This window comes from Falco cherrug, chromosome 9 (assembly GCF_023634085.1).
Source record: "Falco cherrug isolate bFalChe1 chromosome 9, bFalChe1.pri, whole genome shotgun sequence".
NCBI classification, from domain to species: domain Eukaryota; kingdom Metazoa; phylum Chordata; class Aves; order Falconiformes; family Falconidae; genus Falco; species Falco cherrug.
In genome coordinates this window covers 12,956,952-12,982,047 of record NC_073705.1, presented here as the reverse complement: position 1 = coordinate 12,982,047, position 25,096 = coordinate 12,956,952, and the positions used below count along the sequence as shown (strand labels likewise).

Genomic DNA, 25,096 nt, shown 5'->3' with positions numbered 1-25,096 from the left:
AAATTCGCACCATCAATGCTACCCTATGCGGGATGCCACTCTCTGCATCAGAGGCACGGGGGTAATTGCATGCGCACAGGTGTGTATCTCCACATTTGGCTTTAAAAATGAAGAGAATTGCTTTAAGATCTTCTTCTAAGGCAAGAATGAGAGCATAAGGGCTACTGCCCGGCATTTCCCAGCAGCCATTCACATGGCAAAGGCTGCAAAACCACATGTTGTGCATCGGTGGCAGATGTGACTGTGTCCACTGCCTCTCCTCCCTTCAACAGATGGGGCTTAGCAGTATCGTTTGACATATTTGGGTTTCATTAGCACAAATGAGCATGTTCCAGGCAGAATTGCAGTCTGGTCCAACACAGCACAGATTCTCCAAGCATTTTGGCAGGGCTCTTTTAAAGGGTGCAGCATGCAACAGCTGAGCAGGGCAGTGGGGGGGAGCGGGTGAAGCTGCGAAGCTTTGGGAAGTAGAGCGCTGCTGCAGGAGCAGTGATCATTCTCCTTCTTGAAACCGCAGCTTCTGGAGCAAAGGAGCCGCTCAGAGGAAACATGGCATGACCGCGTTTAGGTGGAGATCTAAACCTCAGGGGATGCGAAGCCAGTACTCACCCACGGAGCAAATGTCTGTGAAATGGTCCTCACCTTCTTCAGCATGAATCAGGTCATTTTTGCTCTTCTTTATTGCAGCTCTTTTCAACACTGTGTGCAAATTAAAGAGAAAATGCCCTGTGAGCATTCAGAGTGGATTCTCTCTCCCCCTCCCTTCACTCTCCAGGGCCAGCGTTTACTTCCCAGTGCCAGCTTCAAGCTCTCACACAAAGGGAAGCTGGAGCAAATTAGACAACCTACAACCTCGCAGGGCCTCTGTATGCTTCCACGCCATGGTCGCTTATTTATTTGACCTTCCAGATCTCGAAGGTTTGCCAAGCACAGGTCTGCAGGCTTCCATGTCACCCCACAGATGCAGGAGAGGGGGGGAGTCACTGCAGCTGCTGGACCTTCTAGCACAGCAGAAAGGCTGGGCAGGGTCACTGAACCTTTCTGAGCCCCAGTGGGTTATGAGTGCTTCTAGCCATTAAAACATTAATGCTGTTTACAGCGTGCACCATTAAGAAGTTAGCGTTCACGGTGCTCGGGTACAGTTTACCACAGAACAATGCCTTAAGGAGCAGAAATGCTATGTCGAAAGCAACTGCCACAGATCAGTGAACATACCCTTAATAGCACCCAGTGTACAATTCCTTCCCCCTGGGGATGTCATAACTCTTTGAAAACACACTTTGTCCAATAGCATCTTTTGTGGGGAGGGCAAACATCGCTACACCGTTTTACTCAACAGGGAAAGAGAACTATAGCCTAAGGCTCGGAGAGTTGTGCACTGTTCACCCAGTGTGCAAGGGGTAACGCAGGAACAGCGTGGATGCTGGTCCCATGACCACCTACCTGCAAAACCTTGAGAACTAGCAGAAAAAAATATGTTGATACAGTTTGGTAACAGCTTCAAGACATACAGTAACTAAGCACCATTTTCTATCAGCAGTAAGACACCCCACGGTGTGGTGATACATACTGTTCAGTAGGCACACACAGCAAACCCACTCACTCTGCAGCGACTACCCTGGGGGCAGGTTCCTACCAGAACATCCCCTCACTCGACACAAATGTCCCTGCCCTGACAGAGAAACGGATGCGCTTCTTCCTCCGCAGCTAAGGCAAGAGTTAGTGCCTTTGTCACTTCAAAGAAACTCCCAGATCATCACCCAGGTTCGAAGAGGCTCAAAGAGAAGAGGCTCTGAACCTGTGAGCTGGATCCAATTTTTTGCAAATAACCACTTTTGCTCTTTCCTTCCCCACCCAGCAGTAGGCTGGATCCTCAGTCCCAGCGATACCAGCTTTTGGGTCCTTCAGGCTGCATCTGTCCCAGTACACTCCAGCATGGCTAGGGCCAACCCCAGCACTGGAACATAACCAGCCCTGGGAGTAAAATTTTACAACACTCCCTAGCATGAATTGAGCACCTTCTCCTTTATCTTCTCTCCCAAATAACTCCTGCATGTGTTTAGCAATTAGGTCGTGCCACCTCTACAGGCACCTTGGGTGCAATGCCCCTCTGTTTTGGGGACTAAGATAATTTACCAGCATAGATGTGGGCTGCTCCATAACAGTTGCCTTCAAAGTTGGGGACATCGCTGGGCTCCTTTAGCTTACTAGCATAGAGGGAGCCTTAGTGTACCTGGGTCTTTACTCCGTGGCCTGTCCCCACCTCGAGTTTGCTTCCACCACTCAACTTTTCAGACTACTCTTCCAGACACTCGTTCCACCTTGAGACTAACAGCCCTGTCTGCACCCACGTGCCGGACAAACTTCCCCAGCGCACACACACCCACGCACCCACACGAAGATTTTCCAAGCATACCTCAGCCCTGACCTTCTGCAGCCCCAGCTCTTCCACCCCCGAGCCCCCCCCCGAGCGCAGGTCACCAGGCTGGCCAAGGTGGACCAGCAGCTGGGCACCTGATAGCCCAAGGAGCCGTGTGGCTCCCAGCAAGGTGCAGAACCAGCCAGGAAATGTCACCGGTGACCTGGGCACGTGGGGCTGCGGGGGGAGAAGCACTGCCCCGCTGTGCCGCCTAAGCCCCTGGTGATTTGCAATCCACTCACTGTTGTAGCTGCTGCCGCTGCTAGTCTCTGCCGGTGCCGTGCCTTGTTGAATCGGCCCTTCCGAGGCGGCCCTCCCTGACAGTGAATGGGAGGAGAAAAAAAAAGAGGAGGGAAAGGGAGGGGAGGGGAAAGGAGGAGACATGGGAGGACGAAAGATGGTCAGAAAAGGGAGAGGGAAGAATCTTTAACTGAACTTTGACTGGCTGTTGCATCCTAAGAGCTCATCGGTCTGGAGGCACAGGGAGAGCAGTCCCCATGGCCCCGCTGCACCTGCATCCAAAGCTCGGTACCTCCAGCCGTCCTGCAGTGCTAGGGTCACACGTCGGAAGGTAGGATCACCACACCCTGTTATGTCTTACTGCTTACAAGTAACAGGGGTCTTAGTCTCTGTCAAATCCATTTGGAAACCTCGGTTTGGAGCCCTGCCTTCTCTCAGTCAATGCATTTCTCTTCTGGCATCCGCTCTGCAGCCTACCCCCGCCACAACCTGCGCGTAGACACAGCCAGCCACGCTCGGCAGAGGCTGGCGGGCGTCCCCATCACGCTGCCGGTCCCACAGGCAGCCTAAGGACCGACCGACCCCAAGGGCAGATCCCCATCCCAGAGCGGTGTCATGTAACTGCTCATCATCCACCTGCAACCTCAAACAGACCCGATACGGGAAAAGGGACTCTTTAGCCCAGCTTATGCCAAGTGCATGCAAAAGAGCATGTTCCTCACACCTTGCTGGTTACAACGGAAAGCCACGGCAGCGTACAGCAGGTGAACCTCTCACGTATCACAGGAGGAAAACTGCACAGCAGAACGACCTACCGTCCAGAGGAGATTTCTCTTCTGCATTCTTGTCTTCCTCCGCCAGCATGACCTCCTCTGTAAAAGGTAAACCAGCAAGATTCAATTTCACATTTAGCGCATCCTCGCTCTAAAACCAGCTGCCACTAGCATTACCCCATTGTGCCACCAGTTATACCAAGCCTGCGGAAGAAGGGATGGATGACAACCATATTTTGTACCCTGTGCCCCTCTTCCACAGGGGGAGGAGGCCAGACAAACCGTTGGAAGACTGTAGCAATTCCTCCATGATTTCCCTGCTCACCCCCAACAACCCACTCATTTCTTTACCCAGCTATCGTCCCCAAGAGACTTCTGGAGACCAAGAACCTTCCTTCTGACCCAAGTAAGACCACAGGTCTCCACAAGCCAGAGGATGGTCCCTCATGCCCTGCCACACTGGAGACACTGAGAAGTGGTAGATGCTTTACACCCATTGCTGTTCTTCTGTCTCCATCAATAAGACCAGGACTCAGCCCGTTGGGAACAGATCTGTGTCATGGCACAGGGTAACACAAGCAGGGATGGCTACCACATTGCAGGAGACAGTATGTCACCAAAGAGCCACTGCATCAAACCCTTGTCCAAATAAAATCCACAGCAAAGTTTCCATGGGGGAGTTCTGGCTAGCACAGCTCACACAAGAACACCACCATTCATTTTCTATTCCTGTGTAACTCATCTCCAAAATACAAGTTTATACCTTCCTACGAGAAAAGAATTCAAAAAACACTGAAAAATTCAACCCCCCCAAACTGACTCATTTTTATCTGCATGAAAAGCAACCAAATTTCCTAAGGTTTCACAATAAAAATGTTAGCAGCCAGGTCAATTTGCAGTACACACCACACTGCACCAATATCGAAACCATACAGCTCATACAGTCTGAGCCACAGATCTGACCTTGCTGCTGTAAAATTTGGTAATGGTTTTCTAAAGGACAACCTAAAGGAAACAAAACATTGAGTTGGCAGCTGGTAAACTGTACACTTCCTTGTAATATTATAAATGACATTTTTTTTCACGTTTGGCACAAATATAATTTAAATTACAAATGTAAAATTGGGATCTTACTAAAACATCTGACACTGAGTTCCCACAAAATTTTGCTTTAAAGTCCATTTAAACCAGACTAGATGGAAGGCTAACTAAAAAAAAAATTATTAAAAAAAAAAAACCCACCCACAAACCAAAAAAACACAGGCCAAACATCAAAGCGTGTAGTTGAAAGCTGTCTAGTATACTAGAGGGATCAGCACTACCACACAAGCCTTATATAATCTCTTTATTAATCATTGGGGGGAGAGAGCGAATGATACATTAATAACAGAGCAAATTGAGAAGGCTGAAAAATAATATCCAGGACTAGGGAAGACTGGAAACCCAAGCAGAGGAGAACAAAATAAGAAAGTGCAAACTAGTGCACCAGAGGCACAGAGGAAAGGAGAGTTGCTAGAGGGTTACAAATGTCAGTTGAGCTAAAAATCTGCACTTTAAAAGGCATGAAATCCTTCCAAAAGCCCATAAGCCAATACAATCCAGGTGCTTTCTGAGGCTCTTTAAGACAGGTTAGAAAAGTGAAATGAGCTTTTTTAGACAGCTCAAGAGATTTCTCTCTCAAACCGGCCCCTCAGAAACCAAAAGGTTCTTCTGAAGTCTTGCCTAGGGAAAAGCCGTACTGGTATTTGGGTGCTAAAAATATGGAAGGAGTTAAATGGCAATTAGCGGTGAATATGACTGCCCTAAAACACATAGAAGGGAGGTTTAGATATGGAGACCCCTTCCCAAAGGCAGCTGAACAAAGGCCTGTAAACGTGAAACACAAAGCAAACCTGCGTTGGAACAAGCATAAGCTTGAGATGCTACTACAGTGGACATTTTATACAGATTTTTCTTAAAGCCTACATTGCTCATGGAGTGTGATTTTAAAAGCTTTATGTCGTATCTGAAGGTTATATACCCATATTGCTGCCACAGAACTCTGCATAAAAATGAGTCTAGCACCTAGTACCAGTAAAGTCGATAGTGCCATGCAGATGTTTCTGCACTCCTGGCTCCAGGGGTTAGTTCTGCCATCAGTGTTTTGGGGTTCTCCATTTCATGCTCCTCTACATAATGCAGATGTGGTTTTTTCCTATGCAACATACTAGCACATTGCAGTGAAAACGCAAAACCATTTGAAGTGGAGTGCACATTTGGGTCTTACAACAAAGAGCAAGCACGGGAAGGCGAACACTTCCCAGAGGAGCAGTTCTGCCACTCCGAGAACGAAAAGCTGACTTTTAGAGAGTGTTTGGTAATTAAATAGACTAATACAAGCTACTGCAGGGCATGGACACACTGCCACGCAAGTGGTGAGCAATGAAAATAATGAGCTAGCAAAGGTCAGAAGGCAGGCGGCTGTTCTTCTGGGGCTTCTTCTTACGGGCGAGCGCAGCGTAAGAGCCGCGTCTGTGGGAGGAAGGTCTCGGCAAGAGCCAGCACGCTTCCCAGTTCGTGCTCGGAGGTGTGCTGGTTTCAGTCATGTCTTGTTAAAAAAATTAGAAGACTCCAGGAAAGAAAGCCTGTTCACTTAGATGGAAGCTCTGTTCTGCACTTGATTTGTGTCAGTGCAGGAGGAGAATCATGGTACCGGTTCCTTTCAACGATCTCAGAGTAGGAAAAAGAAATTCTTCTTTGCCCATGTCTAAGCGGCCTCTTGTTCCGCACGTTCCTGTAACAATTTGTGCTGACGCTCCGCTGTCCTTTGGGCAGCAGGGGAGGAACAATCCTGAGTCCCCAGAGGTGACCTGTGAACTGTATGGACACATAACCATCGCGATTTGCCACGGTGTGATAATGCCATCTGATGCTCCTGTGCCCCCCCAAGTCAGATGGGTGAGGAGTTTAGCCGTACTGAGGTTTCAGAAACCAGATTGATAAATGCCAGTGGGACCTGAATTTCTAAGGTGTGACAATTTGTTATCAACATATTTTCACCTACAAAGTACATGCTCTTTCGAGACACCTCTGCAAACGCGCCCCAAATTCAGGGCACCGAGCTGGTGCCAAAACATATCTCCATCCATAGACGTATCTCACCAAGGCTCGGTTTTACTGTTCCCTTAAAATAAACAAAAGCCAGGTTTCACGAGTGCAATTCCCTCAAGCCTGACTTCACCACCGCTCCCCAGTTCTCCCCCTTGACAGTCACTCCCTGTCTTGTCTTGTATCCTCTGGGACACCAAGGGACCACCTTTACTCTAGTGGGGCTTCACACAGTTTTTAAAGCCAGCTAAAAAGACAGCTCAGCAGGCTACTCATCATTGCTAGGCTGTTTTGAGGGTTTGGGTTTTTTTAACCATACAGCATCCTAAGCAGAGGATCAGAAGTTGTATTGCCTTTAGTCATCACTGTAACACAGAGACTGGAAGAAGATAATTAGGATGCTTGAAAAACCTCCAAACAACAGTGCCCCTGCAGTAGAAGAAGCAATATTCACACAGACAGTATCAGACCAGCAACTCCTCGCCTCCAAACGAACGCACAGGGGCTTTGCTAGGACATCAGAGTAAGAGGTGTTTCAGCAGTAAGATTAATTGCTGGTCATTAAGTACTGACAACACACAGCATGTTACAGGACTGGAAATAAAGGCAAACCTTATACTGAGGGACTGGCAAGCTGAACAACACAGGCAAAGCAGCAGAGAAACACGGTGCCCCCTCTCCCCTTGGCATGGGGAGACAGAACATTGTGGGCTCAAGAGCGGATTCCAGGAAATGACTGACGTTCAACAGGCAAAAGAGGTTAGAAGAAAAGAAGAACAACTGAATTTAACCATTGAAGCTTCAGACTTGTTAAACAGAAAAAATGAGTAAAAATGCAGCCCTTCGAAGAAGTCGTCACTCTCTCACAGGGAACTGTCATTTGTCTTCCCGGCAGTCATCCTCCCCTGCCATCCCGCACGCGTTGCTGCTCTCTTTCATCTATGTAGGTGCCTTTTCGCAGCGGTATCAAGGGGCTTGTTGCTCTCTTCCTTCTACAGAAAGCTGAAACCTGAGGTTCATAAACCTTTGTCATCTCAAGGAATGGCATTCAAGTTACAGTGAACTGGAAGAGAGAGGTTAAACTCATTCCCAAAGCCTGCTTACTCCAGGAGAAAAGAAACACTCAGAGTCAGTGCTGTGCAAAGTGATGGACCTGGAAAGAATTAAAATGCAAAAGACATGCAACTTGATTAGGTCTGAACTGAAAGACTTCCAGTCTGAGCAAAGTATTTTCAAAAACGATGCATGTCCTTGTAAGATAAGAGAAACTTCCTCAAAAGAATATTTGTGGGCTTCTAAGCACTTTACTCTGTGCAGAGAACTTCTGGTTCCACACTCTCAGTTGGAAATGCAGCACGACAGCCTAAAAGTTGCTATGGTTTTGAGGAGTTTAATGGAGAAAGCCGTGGTGGCAAAATCATTTGCATGGATTACATTGCTTGGCTTCACCGCTTTAAAATTCCTCTGACAGGCACAATTTCAAACTGACTTGCTACTGCCTTTGCACAGAGCCCAGCGAGAACACGGCATGAAGAGCAGAGCCTGTCCCAGCACGCCGCAGGTGGAGCAGGACAGGGTTTGCTCATCATAAGCCTTTATTTGATATTGGTTGAATATCAAATAAAAAACTGAAAGTTTTTTTTGAAGTTTTTATTTGAAAATAAAAGCCAAAAAAACTGAAGAAGAGGCGTTTGGGGAGCAGAACTGCTGTCTCGTGCCTAGAGGAGCAACACAGTGCAAAGCATTGCTTTTTACACATATATCAGCTGACTTCTAGTGGTGGGCAGAGCTGTTCCCTTCAAAGAATTTACTAAAAAACAGACAGTTGGTTTTATTCTTCAAGATTAAATTTAAGATTACAAGTCTGTTTCTAAGTGATCCATACAGGTCACTTCTAAACGATCCAGAGTCAATGTTTATGAGCTTAACATGGCAACTGGCATACGAAATTTTGGCCTGAATTCTGAGATGCAAGAAATGATAGGAATTGATCATTGCTTCCCACCTGTAACTTGCACTAGTTTTGTAAGACTGAAAATGTTACAGATTTGAAGACACAGATTTACATCATATAAGATGGCATTTCTTCTTGACATCCTCAAGAGGAACCTACCAAGTTACAATTGTCCTTGCTTAGACTTGATGTCATGATATGGGACTCTTACATGAAATCACTTGGTATCTCATTTGAAAATATTTAAACCCTCCTGATTGCCCTATGTATTCATTCTTCAACGTGCACCTGAGATATAAGTCAAGCTAGAAATCTCATACCTGGCCTCTGTATAATGCTAAGTGAAGAAAGTCAATTCAAACTCTAAGGAAATTGGTCAGACCGTGAGTTGATTTTTTTTTTCAAGTCATGCACATTTAAATTCAGCACTTCAGCACATTATCTGTGTTACAATCTTCCCTTTAGTTCTCCAACCCTTTGTTAAGAAGCCATTTGTTTAAGCACTTCATCAATTAAGGCTTCCTGTATTAAGTATAACTCACACAAGCATTTGCACATTAAGGTTGTCACTGTCTAAAACACCTTGGTATAGATCCCTCAAGCAGATGTGCTGCTGCCAGTATTAAATAATCCACATTTAAAACAGACTGAGCTGTGTTTGTTTCAGTTTCAAGCACAGCTGCACCTCTGGCAATTTATTAATAGTGAGCTGGCACCAAAATTTTTCAGCTGTGCCAAGGCACCTACCTGAAAACCTCACAAGCACTTTTAATTAATACTTTGTTCTCTTTTATCCTCTTATTTTACCATTAGAAAAAAAAATTAAAAGTACCACCAGAAAAAAAGAAAACTATAAAAGTCAAGAGCCAGACTATTGAAGTTTCATTCTTACAACACAAATATAAGACAAGTCATTAGACCAGGTCTGGAACACGCTCGAGTCAGACAGCACTTAAGCAGTAGAAACCAAAGACCCTTTGGTTGTTTTTTTTTCTGGGGGACTAAACAGTCTACAATTGCAGTATAAGAAAGGGTTGATAGCAAACAACCCCAAAGTTTTATCTGAACCACCTTTTTAAAGCAATATGTACAGCAAGAGATAATATAACATTCAAATAACAAATAGAGAAGGCTGAGAGAAACATAAAAGACACTCAAGAGTGGTCAATAAATAATGAGCACAATGTTAAATTAAAATCATAGTTCACCAATGGGAGGTAGTGTACAGATGAAGGAGTGATTTTAGTCACTCAAATACTTTCCTTGGTCCTAAACCAGTTACAGCCCTTGAGGCAAAAACCTGAGCAGCAGTGAGAACAAGGAAACCTCCTTTCCAGCTCCAGTAGCTACTCAGAATATGTAAAACATTACGGAGCAAAATCAGGCAGATTAAGTGTTAAAATGCCACTTTACAAATCACTGGAATGCAGCTTTCCACTCTTCCTACCTCGCATCAAAAATAAATGAGAAAAAACGAACAAACAAAATGCTTAGAGAGGATACTATAAATATTAGAAACCTAGAGAGCTTTCCATGGGAAGCGAGAGGATTGAGCAGATTGGTTCTGCGTGCTTTAGAGCTGAAAAAATAAGATGAAACAAGGTAGAGAGAGATCAGAGACAGAAAATTAATAAAGAGAAATATGAAGCACGCTCCTGAGCTCTTGTTCTCACTGCAGAAAGGCAACGTGTTTACAATCAAGGACAGGACATACTGTTTGGTGGGTTGGTTTGGGTTTTAACACCAAACCAAGCGTATGTGGAACTCCTTGCTACAAGATTCAAAGAGGTCAAGGATGTTAGAAGGATTTAAAAACAATTAGATATTCACATGAATAATAACATAACCCTCCAGAGTTACACTGGAGCAGAAGACCAAGAGCTTTTGCTCACTCTTTTATGCAAACAGCTTATTGTACCTCAGTGCCCGGGGCTGCTGCAAGAGATTTCTGTCCTGGCTGGACTGCCCATGACCATCCCCCGTCCCAGTCCCCCCCTGCCTGTTTTGTTCCCCCCAACCAAGCAGTCTGCAGACACGCAGTCCTGGACAAGGAAGACTGATTACCTAGTTTAGTAACTCATGATCATTTCATAGTTGAAACCCTGGCCTCTAAAACAGAAATGGGGAATGCCCACTGACGGCATAGTCCCAGATTTCAGCACCTGAATTCTAAACACGCGATTTTCAGTTTTGGTCAGCCTTCACACTACCTTTTGTATTCAAAGATTTACTAACGCTGCTAGGTTGCTTTTAATTATTGTCGTTATTCAGCTGTACTAGGAAGCTTTTTTATATTCCTATTGTATTTTCAACAATGCTTATACAGAATATTTTTATTATTCCCTGATTCGGTTATTTTGCATACACTTTCCTGTTCTAGAAAACCTTCTGATCTTCTGTTATTAGAAGATTAGAAACCTTCTGTTATTCTGTTATTAGACAAAATAAAAAGGTGGGCATTTTACAGCATTTCACTCTAAACTGATATGGCATTCATACAGCACTGGCAACACAGAAAAAGAAGAGCCAGCCATTCCCACAGGGATGCAGAACTGGAGCAGAGAAGGGCTGTACGGTTTAGAACTTCACCTCAACTTGCAGACAAGATCAGCTAATGACCTCTGCACAGCTCTTCTGGGCAGAACAGCCACCAAAATGAAACAAAGCAACCCACATCTTTGCAAGAGAATTCTCATCTTTATTTTACTGATGGGGAGACCAGGATTTAGAGATCGAGCAATCACAAGAGCCTTAAAAGCAAGATGGCACTAGAACCAAGGGAGAGCCACAGTGTACTCTGCTTCAGCCACTGGATAAACCATTAATTAATTTGAATTTGAGTAGCACAAAAGCTGTAAACAAATGGGAAGACAAATTGTAAGTGGAAAGAAAATGAACGATCATTTTTTTGAATCCTACAGAAACACAGGATGAAGTGTGGTTGCCTAATTGAGGACAGTTGCTGTTGAACAGTCACAATGAATAAAAGCCCGTCAATACGAGTGGCACCCGCCTGTCACTGTGCATAGCACTATGGGAAATAACGGGCTTGAGACACCATACAAACTGCTGCTGCTTCTTCCTATTCTACATTTCAGCGCTTCAGTCTTTTTCCTCCCTGGCCAGGTTGTCAAAACTCATGCCCAGACCAGTGGCCCCAGGGGGAGGTGTTGCAGTCGCCCCCTCCAGCGCTCCCTGAGCCCTGTAGCAGGGCAGAGCCCCCGTCCCCACGCCACATGGGCTGGCAGAACCTTTCAGAGGGGAAAGCAGAAGCAAAGCAGCAGGAGCTATGGGAAAACACTCTTCCAAATACAGGCACCCAGGCTGTGCACATAAAACAGGAGCTGTAAAACCCACAGAGCCACTCGCACACAGAATAGTACCAGGATACTCTGGCCCCTGGCCGGTACACGGCTCACGCACGTGCAATGCTGCAGCGAGTTGCTGTGACCATCCAGTTACATCCTTGCACAAGCACATTTTAGCACATCAGGCCTCTAACATCAGCACGGATTTCAAAACAAGGAATGATGACATGGATTTTAGTGTGGTGCCAGCCCACAGTCTAGGAGCACCACTCCTGCCACCCGCCTACCAGCTGACGTCAGGTGAGTCACCATATAATGTTGGACCTCAGTTTCCCCATTTGTAAAGGACAAGGGTGTAGCTGACCTGCCTAGAAAAGCATCTGAAAATGTATTTGAGAAACCATTGCTGCTTTTTCTCTCCACAATTGTTTTGAAATTAATTTTCCCTTTACTCAGATGTTTCAGCTTTTCGGAAAAGTAAGCAAGGAAGCAAATTAGCCCCAGAAGCTTTCTTGATGCTATGTGAATGAATTGCACTGTGGTTATGTCAATATATATCTCAGCTACTCTATAATGCAGAAAGGTTATTGGTAATCTTTACTGTCCGATAAAAAGGAAAAGAAAAGCATGCTATTTTTCGTTAAATTAGTGTGTTTGGGTCCTTGTTAAAGTTGCTCACAGCTTGCAATAAACCGCAATGTTCAGTTATAATAGTTATAAAGCAATGTTAATATGTGCTGGGGTGAGTTTCATGCAAGTGATCTCTGTAGCTCATAAAAATGACACTCCAGTGTATTTTACCATCGTAGCAAGAGAGGCTTATAAAACAGCTGTGGTGGAAAGTAAATAAAATATAAATGACTCATATAAGGGAACAGCTTCCCCACGGTGGAGACTTTGGGCACTGTATCACATTTTATATTATACTGTATTAAGACAATTGCTTTGATCTCAGCAATAACGTAAGTTGGCCCATCTCCTTTATTTTTGCTTAACCAAACTGAGATGTCTTGCAATAGAAACAAGCCCAACAAAACCACCAAGTGCTGGCTGGGCCCTCTCCAGTCGTGGGTTACCCCAATGGCCCCCACGTTTAGGGCCCTTGTCCTCTCTGTCATCACCAGACTCTAATTGCCACAAAACACACTGAACCAAAATCATGAGACCTCTTGCCTTACCTGCTTTGAAGATCCACTCCAAGTACCCGTTTAGTTCCCGTTCAATTTGCTGCTGCCTACGGAGTTTCAGGAAAGCGCGACGATTTTCTACCCTCTCTCGTTCTTTGGCGAATTCACTATGCAGAGAGAAGAATGAGAAAGCATGCGTCATAAGTGGTCAGGGAAAATACACGGCCCTTCTTTTGTCTTTAGGATTGTATTCGCACAGCTCGTGGAATCGATGACAGCAATAGTGAGCGGAAACCACAGCATGCTACGCATTGCTGTCCACCAAACTACTACTCTGATGGTAGCTCAGCTGTTTCTCTGCCTCCCTCATCCTGAAGGAGGGCTGCAAACTGCCATGTGCATGTGTTCTAGGGCCACACCGCACCCACTGCAATGAGATCCCGATGCACAACCACCTGTCCAGTCATGCAATACAAAGTATTGTCCTCAACACTAAAAACTGTCCTCCATCTCCCTCCACACTACTCACTCCACAGCAGAATTTCCTCTAGAAGCACAATATTATGTCACAGACACCCCAACACTCTCTTGGTGTTGGAAGACATCTGCTCTTCCCTGTTAGCCTTTCCTTGAGTTTTCCCAGGCTGAAGATGACTTTGACAGACACAAGTCAAATAAGAGCTACAAGAGAGGATGGGTGCTCTGGGGTCAAGGTGAAATAGCCCAGATGCTCTGGGTTGAGGGTAACAATGATCCTGCTATTTACTAAAATCACATGGAAGGCAAGTGTCTAGATATCAAATCATTAGAACAGGACCGTACAGAAGAGTTCGAACCTAAGGTTAAACCAACCATTGCAAAAATCTTGTCCAAGCTCATCCCACTGCCCACTTTGAAAGGATTCTGAGACAATACTGCATCCACCACTGTAAGACACCCACGTTGGCGGTTTCCCCAAGGTAATTCGTATCACTTCTGGGAAGTTTCTCATGTCCCACCTGGAGATGTACATCCCTGCCTACCATGCAAACCAGCCCTTGCAGCCCGTCGCTTTGCGCACACACTGCAGTGAGTCCCCCAGTGGCTCTAGCTATATGGTTAAATGTGGGATCGGGCATTTGTCCCCTGTGTATACCAGTGGCTCGCTCATTCTCTCATTTCACATCTTAACTCTGCTGTGTCCTTCAAATCTTCAGTTAACTGTTAATTGCTGCAAACCTGTAATTAACCACTGTTCTCGACTGAATATCTCACCTAATCATCTGTTCCTTACACACACAAGCTCCTCAGAAGCCAGAAAGAGCAGGAGATGGGAGGAAGGCAGAAGAATGGAGGGGCAAAAGGAGCTGCAAGTGCCAGACGCAGCTTTACATTCACAGTCTACACTTTACCCTTCAAAGCTGACACTTTGGCTTCATTTGGCAGGACTGTCTGACCCACGGAGAAGGGACTGCAGGAAGATCTTGGCTCAGCCCTGCAACACACACCGATACCAGCCACTGATGCGAGAGCTGCTATCGGCTGAGCCATTATCTTGATTTTAGCAGCACATCCCCATCTCCTGACTCCCTTCTCCTGTCCCCCATCTGACAGCACAGCCCATGACCGCATCCTTGAAATAGAACAAACCAAAACATTGCTCTTAACCCACAGCTCCTCCTTGGCATTCAGCATGTGTCTGCTGGGTGATTTGGGATCCTGCACATGTCAGCTGGATGTGCATTTTCTCCCTTTTCCTTTTTAATGTTCTCATTTCTGGTTCACTGGCTGCTGGTTGGGGCCATGGACCTCCCTCTCAGTTTTGATTTCTCTCCAGAGTGGGAGGAATGAGCTCAGACAGCACAAGGTGACAACGTGCATTTAAATTGCCAGACGTGGAGGGGCCACACTTCCTGCATTACAGGCTCTTGTCACCACAGATTCCCCAGAGCTGGGCTGTGCTGGATGGGAGCAGGAGGCACCACCCTGTGAGGACTTTCCTGAAGGACCACAGCAGGCAGGCAGGACAGCAGATGAGCTGCGTACTGCTCCCTCGCCTACCAGGAGCGGGCAAGGGGGGAGAGCTTTCCTTGCAAAGCCTTTCATTCTCTGCCAGCTCCTATCTGGCCTAAGGAAAGTAAGAGCTACCTAGGACTTGTCCCTTTAATCTCAACTTCAAACGTGTAAGAAAATGAGGGAGAAGCCGTGCTAAGTTGCAAAACTTCAGTAGTTTCTGTGCAACCATGCACGCTTTTCACAAGAAACCAGTGAGGAATGTTGCTGAGGTTAAAGCCACCTGCACCCTTGTGCTCCCTGGAGCTGGCAGGCTTGGCACTGCTGTAGGGGTAGGGAGGGAACTTCCAGGAGAAGGCAGTGCCTTGGATCTCCGCTCACTGAACACCTTCGAGTGCTACAGAGCTGTAGCAAAATCATCCAGGCTGAAGAGTGGAAGGTCTTGCTGTATGGTATTCCTGGCAGAGAAACGCATCACTTGCCCTTTTCTCCTATTTCCAGGAGATAGGAGAGAGGTTTGATGAAGCTGGAACTTGTCAAAAGGCTGTGGTTTCTTTCATCAAATGTATTAACAAAAACACGTGTGTCTCTTCCACTACATTCATCACCATTCAGGAGCTGAAATATTCCCCAATTGCAGCAACTGGAAAACTCCCAGATTTTCTGTTTGAGAGCTTTTCAACAAAATTTCAGAACATAGTCAAAGAAAAGGGGGAGAAATTGTATCAAAATGCCATATTTCATCTAAAAATATTTCAGCTGAAATTCTCCTGCCAGTTCTAAGTGAAAACACAGAAAGTCCTATGGGAATGTTTGGTAGCAGTAAATAAGTTTCCTCTTCTACTCAGCTTAATTGCTATTTATGCCATTGACTTGCAAAAATCTCCCAAACCAGCAGATAGGAAACCTGAGCAGGAAACATGCTGCCTCCTGTCTGACTGCACCTCTGGGACTTTCTTCATAGTGGGTCCTCCACATCTTGGCCAGTTCTGGAAGGAGTAATAAAATTCACCCATTCTCACCCTTGGCTTTCCTCAACCACCACATGCCCCAACCCCTCCAAAATCTGCATCTTTCAGCACCGTCCAGAGAGGCATTAAGCAGAGCAGAGGGAAGGTGGGTACTCCTGCACGCAGCACAGCAACAGGAGGCACCGCTTCGGAGGAAGCCGAGCTCTGCCTGCGTAGATGACTACAATGCATTTTAGTTACAACATGACAGTGGTGACTAACTGATTCTATAGAGACAGCAGGAACAAACAGAAATCAAAGAAAGGGCATTCATCATGGAAACCACACGCCATCCCGTCGAGCTCAATGTGTCCCATTTTTCTTCTCAAGAGTGGTCGGTGCTTAAAGTCACCAGGAAAATGGATGATTGTTGCTTATCACCTTGGTGGGTGGAAAAGTGAAATAAATCTCGGTATAAATATGCACTGGAATAGCCACTCCATGGAAATGCAAGAGCCCCCTGCAGCCACAAAAGAGACAGGGTCAACTCATGAGTAACCACCAGGGTCAGTAAAAGATTATAAGCCCACGAAATTCTTACAAGTACTTAATCCATGCTGGTCTTAAATTAAAAATACTGTCACAGCAACTAAAACGGAAAAAAAAATAAACAAACCATAATCTTCATCCATGATTAACTTTCCTATATGACAGCAGAGAGCAGAGATGGAGCATGGAGATGGATGCGCCTCCTGCTCTTGGGTTTCATGGCACACTCCCAGGGCCAGCGACAGCACGCCTGCTACAAGACTAATCACACCATTAAACCTCTGCAATTCAGGTTTTCCACTTAGAAAGCAGACAGAAATGCTTCCCACTCACAGGGAAGAGGCAGAGAGAGATGATACAGCATCACTGTCATTGCTACCACTAATAGTGCTGATGATTAGCGATGTGTAATAACAACACAGGTAATCAGCTCCTCATTCAGAATAATACCCGAGCTACACATGATCTAATGAAACCTCAAATCTCAAAACGAGAGAACAGCCCTCATCCACTGAATCTAAAGTACTGTTCAGAGTGAGCAGAAAGAAGCTCAGATCTCAGGAGGACTCCACCAGGGACTCCTGAAAAGTAGCTGTAAAGAACTTTAAGAATTTTAAGTCTAAAACAAAACCCCCAGTGTTTTATGATTGGCTTCATCTCCAGTCCAAGTACATCCAAAGAATGAGTAAAGTTGAGCCTGGATGGCATGTGACATCTAGGGACATAGTCCTGCCTGGAGAAATGCAGCCCTCAGGAATGGAGAGGAGCCAAATAACTCAAATGGGTGAGCTGCTGGCGAAGGAACCAGCCAGGACTGCAGATGTTTGACTGAGTTACAGGCCAAAATGAACTCTCCAGGTGGAGAAACAAAATTGGCCGAGACAGAAGGCTTAATTTGTAAGCTTAAGCTTTGTGGCTTGAACGTGGAACAGTGCCCAAGAAGGGATTTGATACTTGTCAGCAGCCTGTAAGCAGCCAGTGTCACTCGGAAGCAGGGAGGGACAGTCTAAGGTAGAGGATGGAAAACAAACTCCCCTGGCTGCCTGACACGTGAGTTGGAGGAGCATCACAACACGAGCTGGAAGAGCAGCAGTGGTACCACATCATGCATGCTGTGCTACTCGGGGGCTGCCAGAATGAGGAGAGGTGAAATATTAAAAAATCCCGTTTCAGTCCACCCCTTCCACAATCAGCGAGGAAGGAACCTCCAAAGAAACTTGGTGCCAATTACCCCCCCTAACTTTCAGTAAGAGCAACACTGGGGTAGGAATTTCCATAAGAGGCTGCAGAGGAACTGTATTAACAACACGCACTTGTAGCACCCCAGACATACGAACATGCTGGATGCTAAGAGAGGTAAGATGAATGCAATACTATCTGCTTTTTTCAGTAAAACCAAACCTCCTGTACTCTTAGTAGGCTGCAACCACTTGCTCTGAGGCTGTACGTCACCTAGGAGACCCTCCAGAGAGCCTTAGGGTGACTTCTCAGCACAGGGACCGCACACACCTCCCAGCACCCTGAGAGCATCCACATGTGAGCAGAGAGGCTTAATTGCATTTTAAGGCTGGAAGTCCATTTCCTGCCATTTATTTTGGTTAGTAACTGTGACAAGGAAACAGAAAGAACCTTTGGTTAATTTTTCCTTTCCCTCTCACACCTGTTTCTGATGCTGGAGTACGTCACCTTGTCCTAATCCAACCATATCCCAACTGCTTGGGTGAAGCCTGTTGCAATAACATGGTAGGCAGGTTCTTGCTGAGCCAGCCTTCCCTGCGCTCCTGCCATCCTGCAGCTCCTGCAGTACCTGAGTGATTGAGTTTGCTGCCTCATACACTCAGTCCTGCAAAGCCCCTTGTGGCTTGCTTCACCAGGGTCTGGTCTGACCCAGGTAATACTGCCCACATTTCATTCACTAATCACATCAGCATCCAAGTGTTCATAGAAAAGCAGATTCTTGCTCCAGGGAAAGAATTTATTCTGCAGGTTCATATCTCTGTCTTTTGCCTTCCTGGAGAACAGTAAATTCTTTATAAGGAGAAGCCTCTGCTGGATGCAACAAAGAAGCCCAACACCTTTATGACTGTAACTGTTTATGCAACTAAGGACACAAAGCCTTGGCTGCACTAAACATTTTCTTTACCTTCTGCAAACCTGTTCTTTGAGAGACAGAGGCAGTGAGGGAGCCCTAGCAAAAAGAAAGAAAGCCCATGGAGAGTGAGCAGGAGCGAGACGAACAGTGGGAAGTGGAAAGAGAAAAAAGAAAGTGCTCAGTGTCCTGGATGCAGATGCAGGAAGAGCCTGGGGACCTGCTGAGCATCCTCACCCGTCTTGTGGGTGTTGTGGTGACTCAGGGCAGCAGAGGGAGGCAGGCAGGGGGGTCAGGTGGGAAGGAGGGTATCTGAAGCACAACAGCAAAGCTCAGGATCGGAGCAGCAACAGTGGACACCATCTTCCCTTGATTCTGAAACCTTTCACTTCAGCAGTGTGCCCTGTCACTAGGGAACCTTCATCAACCGCAGCACCAGCGACTCTTTGAACTCTTTCAGAGATTAAAGGACTCACCTCACCACACAACAGCTCTGAGATCCTGAGAGGGGCTGCCAGGGAGGCAGCAGCAGGAGAACCGCAGTCCTGCAGCGATGGCACCCTGCAGGCCAGCCACCTCAAAGGCACCAGCCTTTGGTGTTTCTCACAAAAGCTCCTCCAGGAGAGGAGGAAAGGCAGCCACAGCAGGGGCTGAATCATTCACAGCAGCCCACAGGAGGCAAGTGGTGAGAGGAAGGGGCAGGGGAGAGCGCATCATTCCCTTCAGTGCACTAACTCGGGTGGATGCTGGCAAGTTAGAAATATAGGTGGAGGACTGTAGAGGGATTTTTAAAGGACTGAGGACATATGTTACCATTGTCCGTGTTGGACAACCCAGGCCTGTTAGTTAAAGCTGCAGAGCAACTTTAAATTGTCCTGGGAACAAGCAGGGTGAGAAAGAAAACAAGCTATGCACAAACAAGAAGCCAGGTGCAGAGCAAGTCCTGGTAACCGTGGAATCAACATACTCTTATCGGCACACTCTGATCAGGCACCTGCAGCATGCCCACTGATCAGTGACACGGATGCCCACGTGGGCAGAGACTTTTATCCAATCACCTGTGTGTAAAGTCAGGTGAGCGGTCAGTTTGTTATAAATATGGCCTGTTTGTTTAATAAAGGGAGCACGGCACGTAGCCATATTGGTGTGATTGTCGTGCCTTGGCCAACTCTCCACGGAGGACCCTCTTCGTCTGGCGCCCAAACAGGGACCCATTTATTCGCTTAAACGCGGTTTAGCTTAAATGCTGTTCGCTTAAATGCGGAAGTCTCCATGCATCAGACCCGAAGGGAAGCTGTCCCATTAGGGAGCTGGAGGTCGGAGGCGGGCAGAACCTGGAAGGCAAAAAGCGAAGTCCAGAGTTTGGTGTAGAGCTGCAGATCGCACCCCTGCTGGTGGTAAGACCACATAGAGTAAATCGCGGCGGGGATCTCCGCTAAATTCCTCTCTGTGAGAGGGAGGGCACTACGGAAGGCCGCAACAAGTGCGGTGCGTCTTCCCCATTGATATCCTTTCTGTGAGGGGGGGAGCTCTGAGAAGACCGCGATGGAATTAAATGTGGCAATTAAACTGCTAACTAGCATCCTCTTTAAGAGAGGGGAGGGTGTTAAAGAGACAGAAGTGGAGACCTTAGTTCGCTGGGCACGAAAAAAGAATAAGAGCCCCGAGCCCACGTTATTGTTTAGTATTACGGAATGGAGACAAGTGGGCAATTGCCTCTGGGATACTACGATCAAGGGAGGTAGAGAAGGAAAAGAAGCTAAAGCATTAGGAGCTACATGGCGGTCCATAGTTAACACTCTGGAAACTACGAAGGCGGAACCAACATCTTGGTGAAATGTTTATACAACTGTGTAGTACTCTTCGACAGAGAAAACATGAATTTTGTATTATGCATATTAGAAGTCATCAGTGGACCATTGGGTTAGGCGAAGGTAATGCTAGAGCTGATGAAGCAGTCAGCTGTCTGGCAATAACTCCTCCAACAAATAAGTTTGAAGAAGCTCGTAACAGCCACAAGATGTTACATCAAAATGCAAAGTCTTTACATCAACAGTATGTAAATACCCATGGCAGATGCAAAGGGCATTGTTTGCTCCTGTCCTCAATGCAGTCATCATGGACCTAGTTTAGGGGTGGGCACTAACCCAAAAGGTCTGAAGGCACTTCAGGTTTGGCAAATGGATGTAACACATGTACCTGACTTTGGGAAGCTTAAGTATGTGCATGTCACAGTTGACACCTATTCTCATTTCATGTGGCCCACTGCACAAACCGGTGAAAAGGCATTACATGTGGAGAGACACTTAATGTCTTGTTTTGCTGTTATGGGAGTACCTGTAGAAATGAAGACAGACAATGGTCCAGCGTACAGTAGTCAACAAGTCTCTAGGTTTATGACAACTTGGGGAATTAAATACGTTAAAGGGATTCCTCACTCCCCAACCAGGCAAGCAGTTATTGAAAGGGCAAACCGTACTCTGCAGGATTGTCTTCAGAGACAGAAAGTATCGCAGGACATAGATGTAACCAAACGGTTGACTAAGAGAGCCGACTCTCCACGGGGGACCCTCTTCAGAGGATAGAATCAAAACTGACTTAGGAAAAGAAAAATACAAAATAAATCCAGGAGTAAATAGACAAGCAGTGCAATTTCCAGCTGCCTGGACACAAGGTGTCACAGCCCATAGCTGGGAAGAGGCAAACCCAAGAGGACATGGCTCAGCTGTAGCCATAGCCAGCACCTTGCACCCAGCAGGGCTACAAACAAAAGAGAGGAGATCAGCAAGGGCATCAGTTTCTTTACCATAACACTGGATATCTTTACCACAGTAAGGTCCGGCAAGACTTTAGGATGAGTCAAGGTATGTTTTTTCTCACTCACAGAAAAAATCCTCAAGTGCAGAGAAACCTGCAGGCAAAACTAAAAATAATTTCATGCCCCCGACTTACTGATCTGAAAACGTGAATAGAAATGCATATAGAGTACTGTTAAATCACTGGTTTTAAATAATTCTAAAAATCAGGCCCAGGTCACCACTGAACATAGGCAAAACATATTGATTAAAAAGCCCATCTGGAACAAGAAGAAAAAGCATGGAAATGCACCTCATTTGAGCAAGAAGAAAATCTGAGGGAGGTGAAAGACAGCACATCCCAGGGGCGCAGGGATATCAGGCTGGAAAGTGCTGGAATGAGACGAAACCAAGCAACTGATTCACCTGGAAAACCATCAGTTAGAATTTCTTTATGCTGGTGATGTTTGGTACCTCTAAGATAGTTTGCCTGCCCATAGAGGTGGTTTGCTGAGAAGTCAGAGTTTTGAACCCCGTTTTTAAACAAGGAAAGCCCAGAGGAGGACTGAGAGTTCGTAGTGCTGAAGATAAAAGATAGAAGCTCTGTGGCCACAAAGCTCTGCGGCTCATCATCCACCCCAGGTTGTCCCATCAGCTGCACGAAATCCCAAAGACACAGAGCGTTACAGGTTTCTGTCCCACCTAGAGCTGCTGCTGGCCAAGATCACACTGGACTGAAGAAGCATGTCCTTCTTTCCCAGACTGAGCCCAAACATACAGACCCAGCTGGCCAAGTGGCTTAACCCACCCTAGCATCCACTGCTTAGGAGTAAGGACTGGCTCTATCAATCCTGCACAGCTAGGGCTCTGCCTCTGCTTCCTCCTCATTGCTCCAAAGGGGGGGAAACCAGCTGATAAAGGATGAAAGTATCACCAAGAGATTCATCTCTCGGCACCGAACCGGGCTTCACAGTCACTTTTATCACCGAACATAGCAGGAAGATGTTTCAAATACAAGCCAGATACAGGATACGTCTTGTATTTCTAGAAAGAGAAGAGGAACAGCACAGAGGTGAAGCCTTCAATGTGTCTTCCTTCCTTTTGTCTTTACATTCAGCTTGTGCCGATTTCTCTTTGATTCCACCTACTCCGATTTGAAATGCTGCAAGTGCTACAGCTGGGCAAACCTGGCTCGAAGGAGGCGACAACAAAGAGAGAAAAAGGAATTAAAAAGTACTATTTATCTCATAGTATCAGCCTACTGCACATGCTGGATGAAACCCTGGCTCTGTTCATCATGTCTCCACGCCAAAGCAGAGGCCCCAGGAGGCTCAAATTTAGGTCTCCTATATATAATTTCTATATTACAGGGTTTAATTTCCATTGCAGCTTAACAGAAAGGCAAATAAAGGTAGTGCACCTCTCCTACGCTAACCAAAAACACAGAAGCAGCAAAGGATCCAAATTCGACAGGACATTTAGCTTGGTGTGACAAAGGTCACGTGCAAACTCATTGCTCCCTGACCCCTTCTGCAAAAAACACATGTGCTTCTCCCACATTTCTTGTTTGCAGCAACGTCTCGGTTAAAAAAGGTGATAAGCAAGAAACAGCAGGAAAGAAATATGGTTTTTTGCCCTGTCTTTCCCCTGCTTTTTAAGGACAAGCTGTGAAAAGACTAAAAGCAATGAGAAAGGAAGCAGAATCTCATATTTTTCATGATGCAGCTCTTCTGCTGCAAATAATTAACACCAGCCAAAGTCAGATCACAGCAGGTAACAGTGAACTTGGAACAAATTTGCAGGGAAAATGAATGATTGTCTCTGAAATGAGGGAAAAGGAGGACAGAAGAATGCTTTGCCATTATGACAAATTAATCAGCTTGATTCTTCTCCAGCCTCTGCACATCTTGCAGGCTGAAGTTTTATGATCTCAATCTGGTAAAAATCCTCAGGATTGGAAAACATGTCAGGAAACTCAGCAGAGAAGTCACCAAGGTAGCCGGTTCAATGGGGTCTCGATGGGGCTGTGCACCCTCCCAGGGAGCTGCCCTAACAGCACAAAAGCCCCAGCGCCCCAGGGTACGCCAGCCAGAAACAGACAGCCCCTAGGGAGACAGGAGCATGGCAGGGCAAATGTTTAATGGGACCCTGCCCAGAGAACATCACCCCACACTGCAGACCGCTCAAAACAGGGTGCAGCAGTGAAGAACAAAAGCGCTGTTTACTCTGACCCTTGTTCAGCTGTGAGGTGCCAGCACGGTCCACAGCTGCATCCCTTGCCAGGCTCCTGCTGTCACAAAGATGTTGCATCCATTCGAAATGTCTGCCTGCAGATCTTACACCAGGTGGTCTCCTATAGCAAGAGGCAGGTGTTGCACATCTCAGGCCAGGTCTGGACCATGTTACGGTAATACTTAAGCAGGGAAGACGCAGACTGGCCACTGCAGTACCTCTCCACACTTGGTTACTGCAGCCAGATGAGTAAACCTTAGGAAAGATCATCACTCTTCACTGGCTGGTCTGGAAATACCTCCAGCATCACCATAAATACTTGAGGACGTGACAAGCAGCATTTTTCACACTCAAGAGACACAGGCTCTCAGTATTCACATGCATCATTCACAGTGTGCTGCCCTCCCTGGCCAGTGCTCCTGCTGTCTCGCCACCCTCACCATTCCCCACCGCTGTGTGAAACGGTGCCAAAAAGCACTTAGCCTTGAAATAAGTTAAATCATCTTCCTCACAGCATCCCATGATAACGTTTATCCTCTTTGCATTGTGTAATCCAAAGCATCAAAACAGTCACAAACATATTGTACAGAATCATCCAGCTCATTAACAGGCAAAATTAATACCCAGCTCAACACCCAAGCAGTAGAAAATTCCATAATCCCACCAGCCCACAGAAGAAACCTGCTAGCTGGGCTGCGAGGAGGCTGAGGGCTGGGAGGGGAAAAGCAGCAGGATGAGAAAAACAGCACTGGGAATCACTGCTATGGAGGGAATGCCTGGAAGCTTGGGGGGGGGTGGGTGGGTGGGTGGAGATGGGCGCCCACCTCTCGGTGGCAACAGCTGCCAGAGCAGGGGGGCAGAGGGCTGCCAGAAAACAGTACACAGGCAAAAGAAGAATGAACGTTGGTCAGGACTTGTCAATTCAATGAGGCGTATTTTTTCCCTCCTCACTGTAAAGTGCAGAAGAACCACGTGCAGAGTGCAATAAAAAATTTATCAGGATCATCACAGGACATTTTCTGCTCCATGTCGAAGCCAAATGCCATGATTTCCCAGCAACAAACAACACTGTGTTTAGGGAGAACTGAAAGGCATCTGGGGTCAATCCTTCTTGGCAGGACTTGGAGCCAGAACATTCCCATGGTGCCATCAGAGGCAGCCAATCTTTTTTCTATGGAAAGGTTGTATTCCCTGGGATGGATGCCTTTATTGCTACCCTATGTCAGAAAGAGTTTACAAATAATCTAATAAATAAGAATAACCACCCACCACAGCCAATGTAAAAAGATGTTTCAAAAGAAATATATTATGGATACAAATTTCTAAACATTTTCACTACTGCTGTTGTTCCACTCTGTGCCAGAAACCTAACAAAATGCTACTCCGATTTCTGGGAACCAAGGCGTCCTAACTTTCTGAAACAAGGTTAGCATGGCTAGGATGGCTTCTCATGGTTAAAACAGAGAACTAATGTTCAGTCTGGTATGAACAAAACCTGGCTCATCCTTTGAGTAGATGGGTGGTTCAGCAGAATTTTAACCAGGTATTTAATCTCCTTTTTTTTATTATTATTTATTTTAC

General features: G+C 46.2%; 1 protein-coding gene across 1 annotated transcript in view; it reads right to left on the bottom strand.

The window, feature by feature from the left end:
- The window catches only part of CACNA1B (calcium voltage-gated channel subunit alpha1 B), a 297,443-nt gene that overhangs the window by 134,712 nt on the left and 137,635 nt on the right, over positions 1-25,096 (bottom strand). The window contains 4 exon segments of the mRNA XM_055720862.1: positions 610-699; positions 2,662-2,736; positions 3,475-3,531; positions 12,960-13,075. Of these exon segments, the coding sequence (XP_055576837.1) occupies positions 610-699; positions 2,662-2,736; positions 3,475-3,531; positions 12,960-13,075 (338 nt within the window).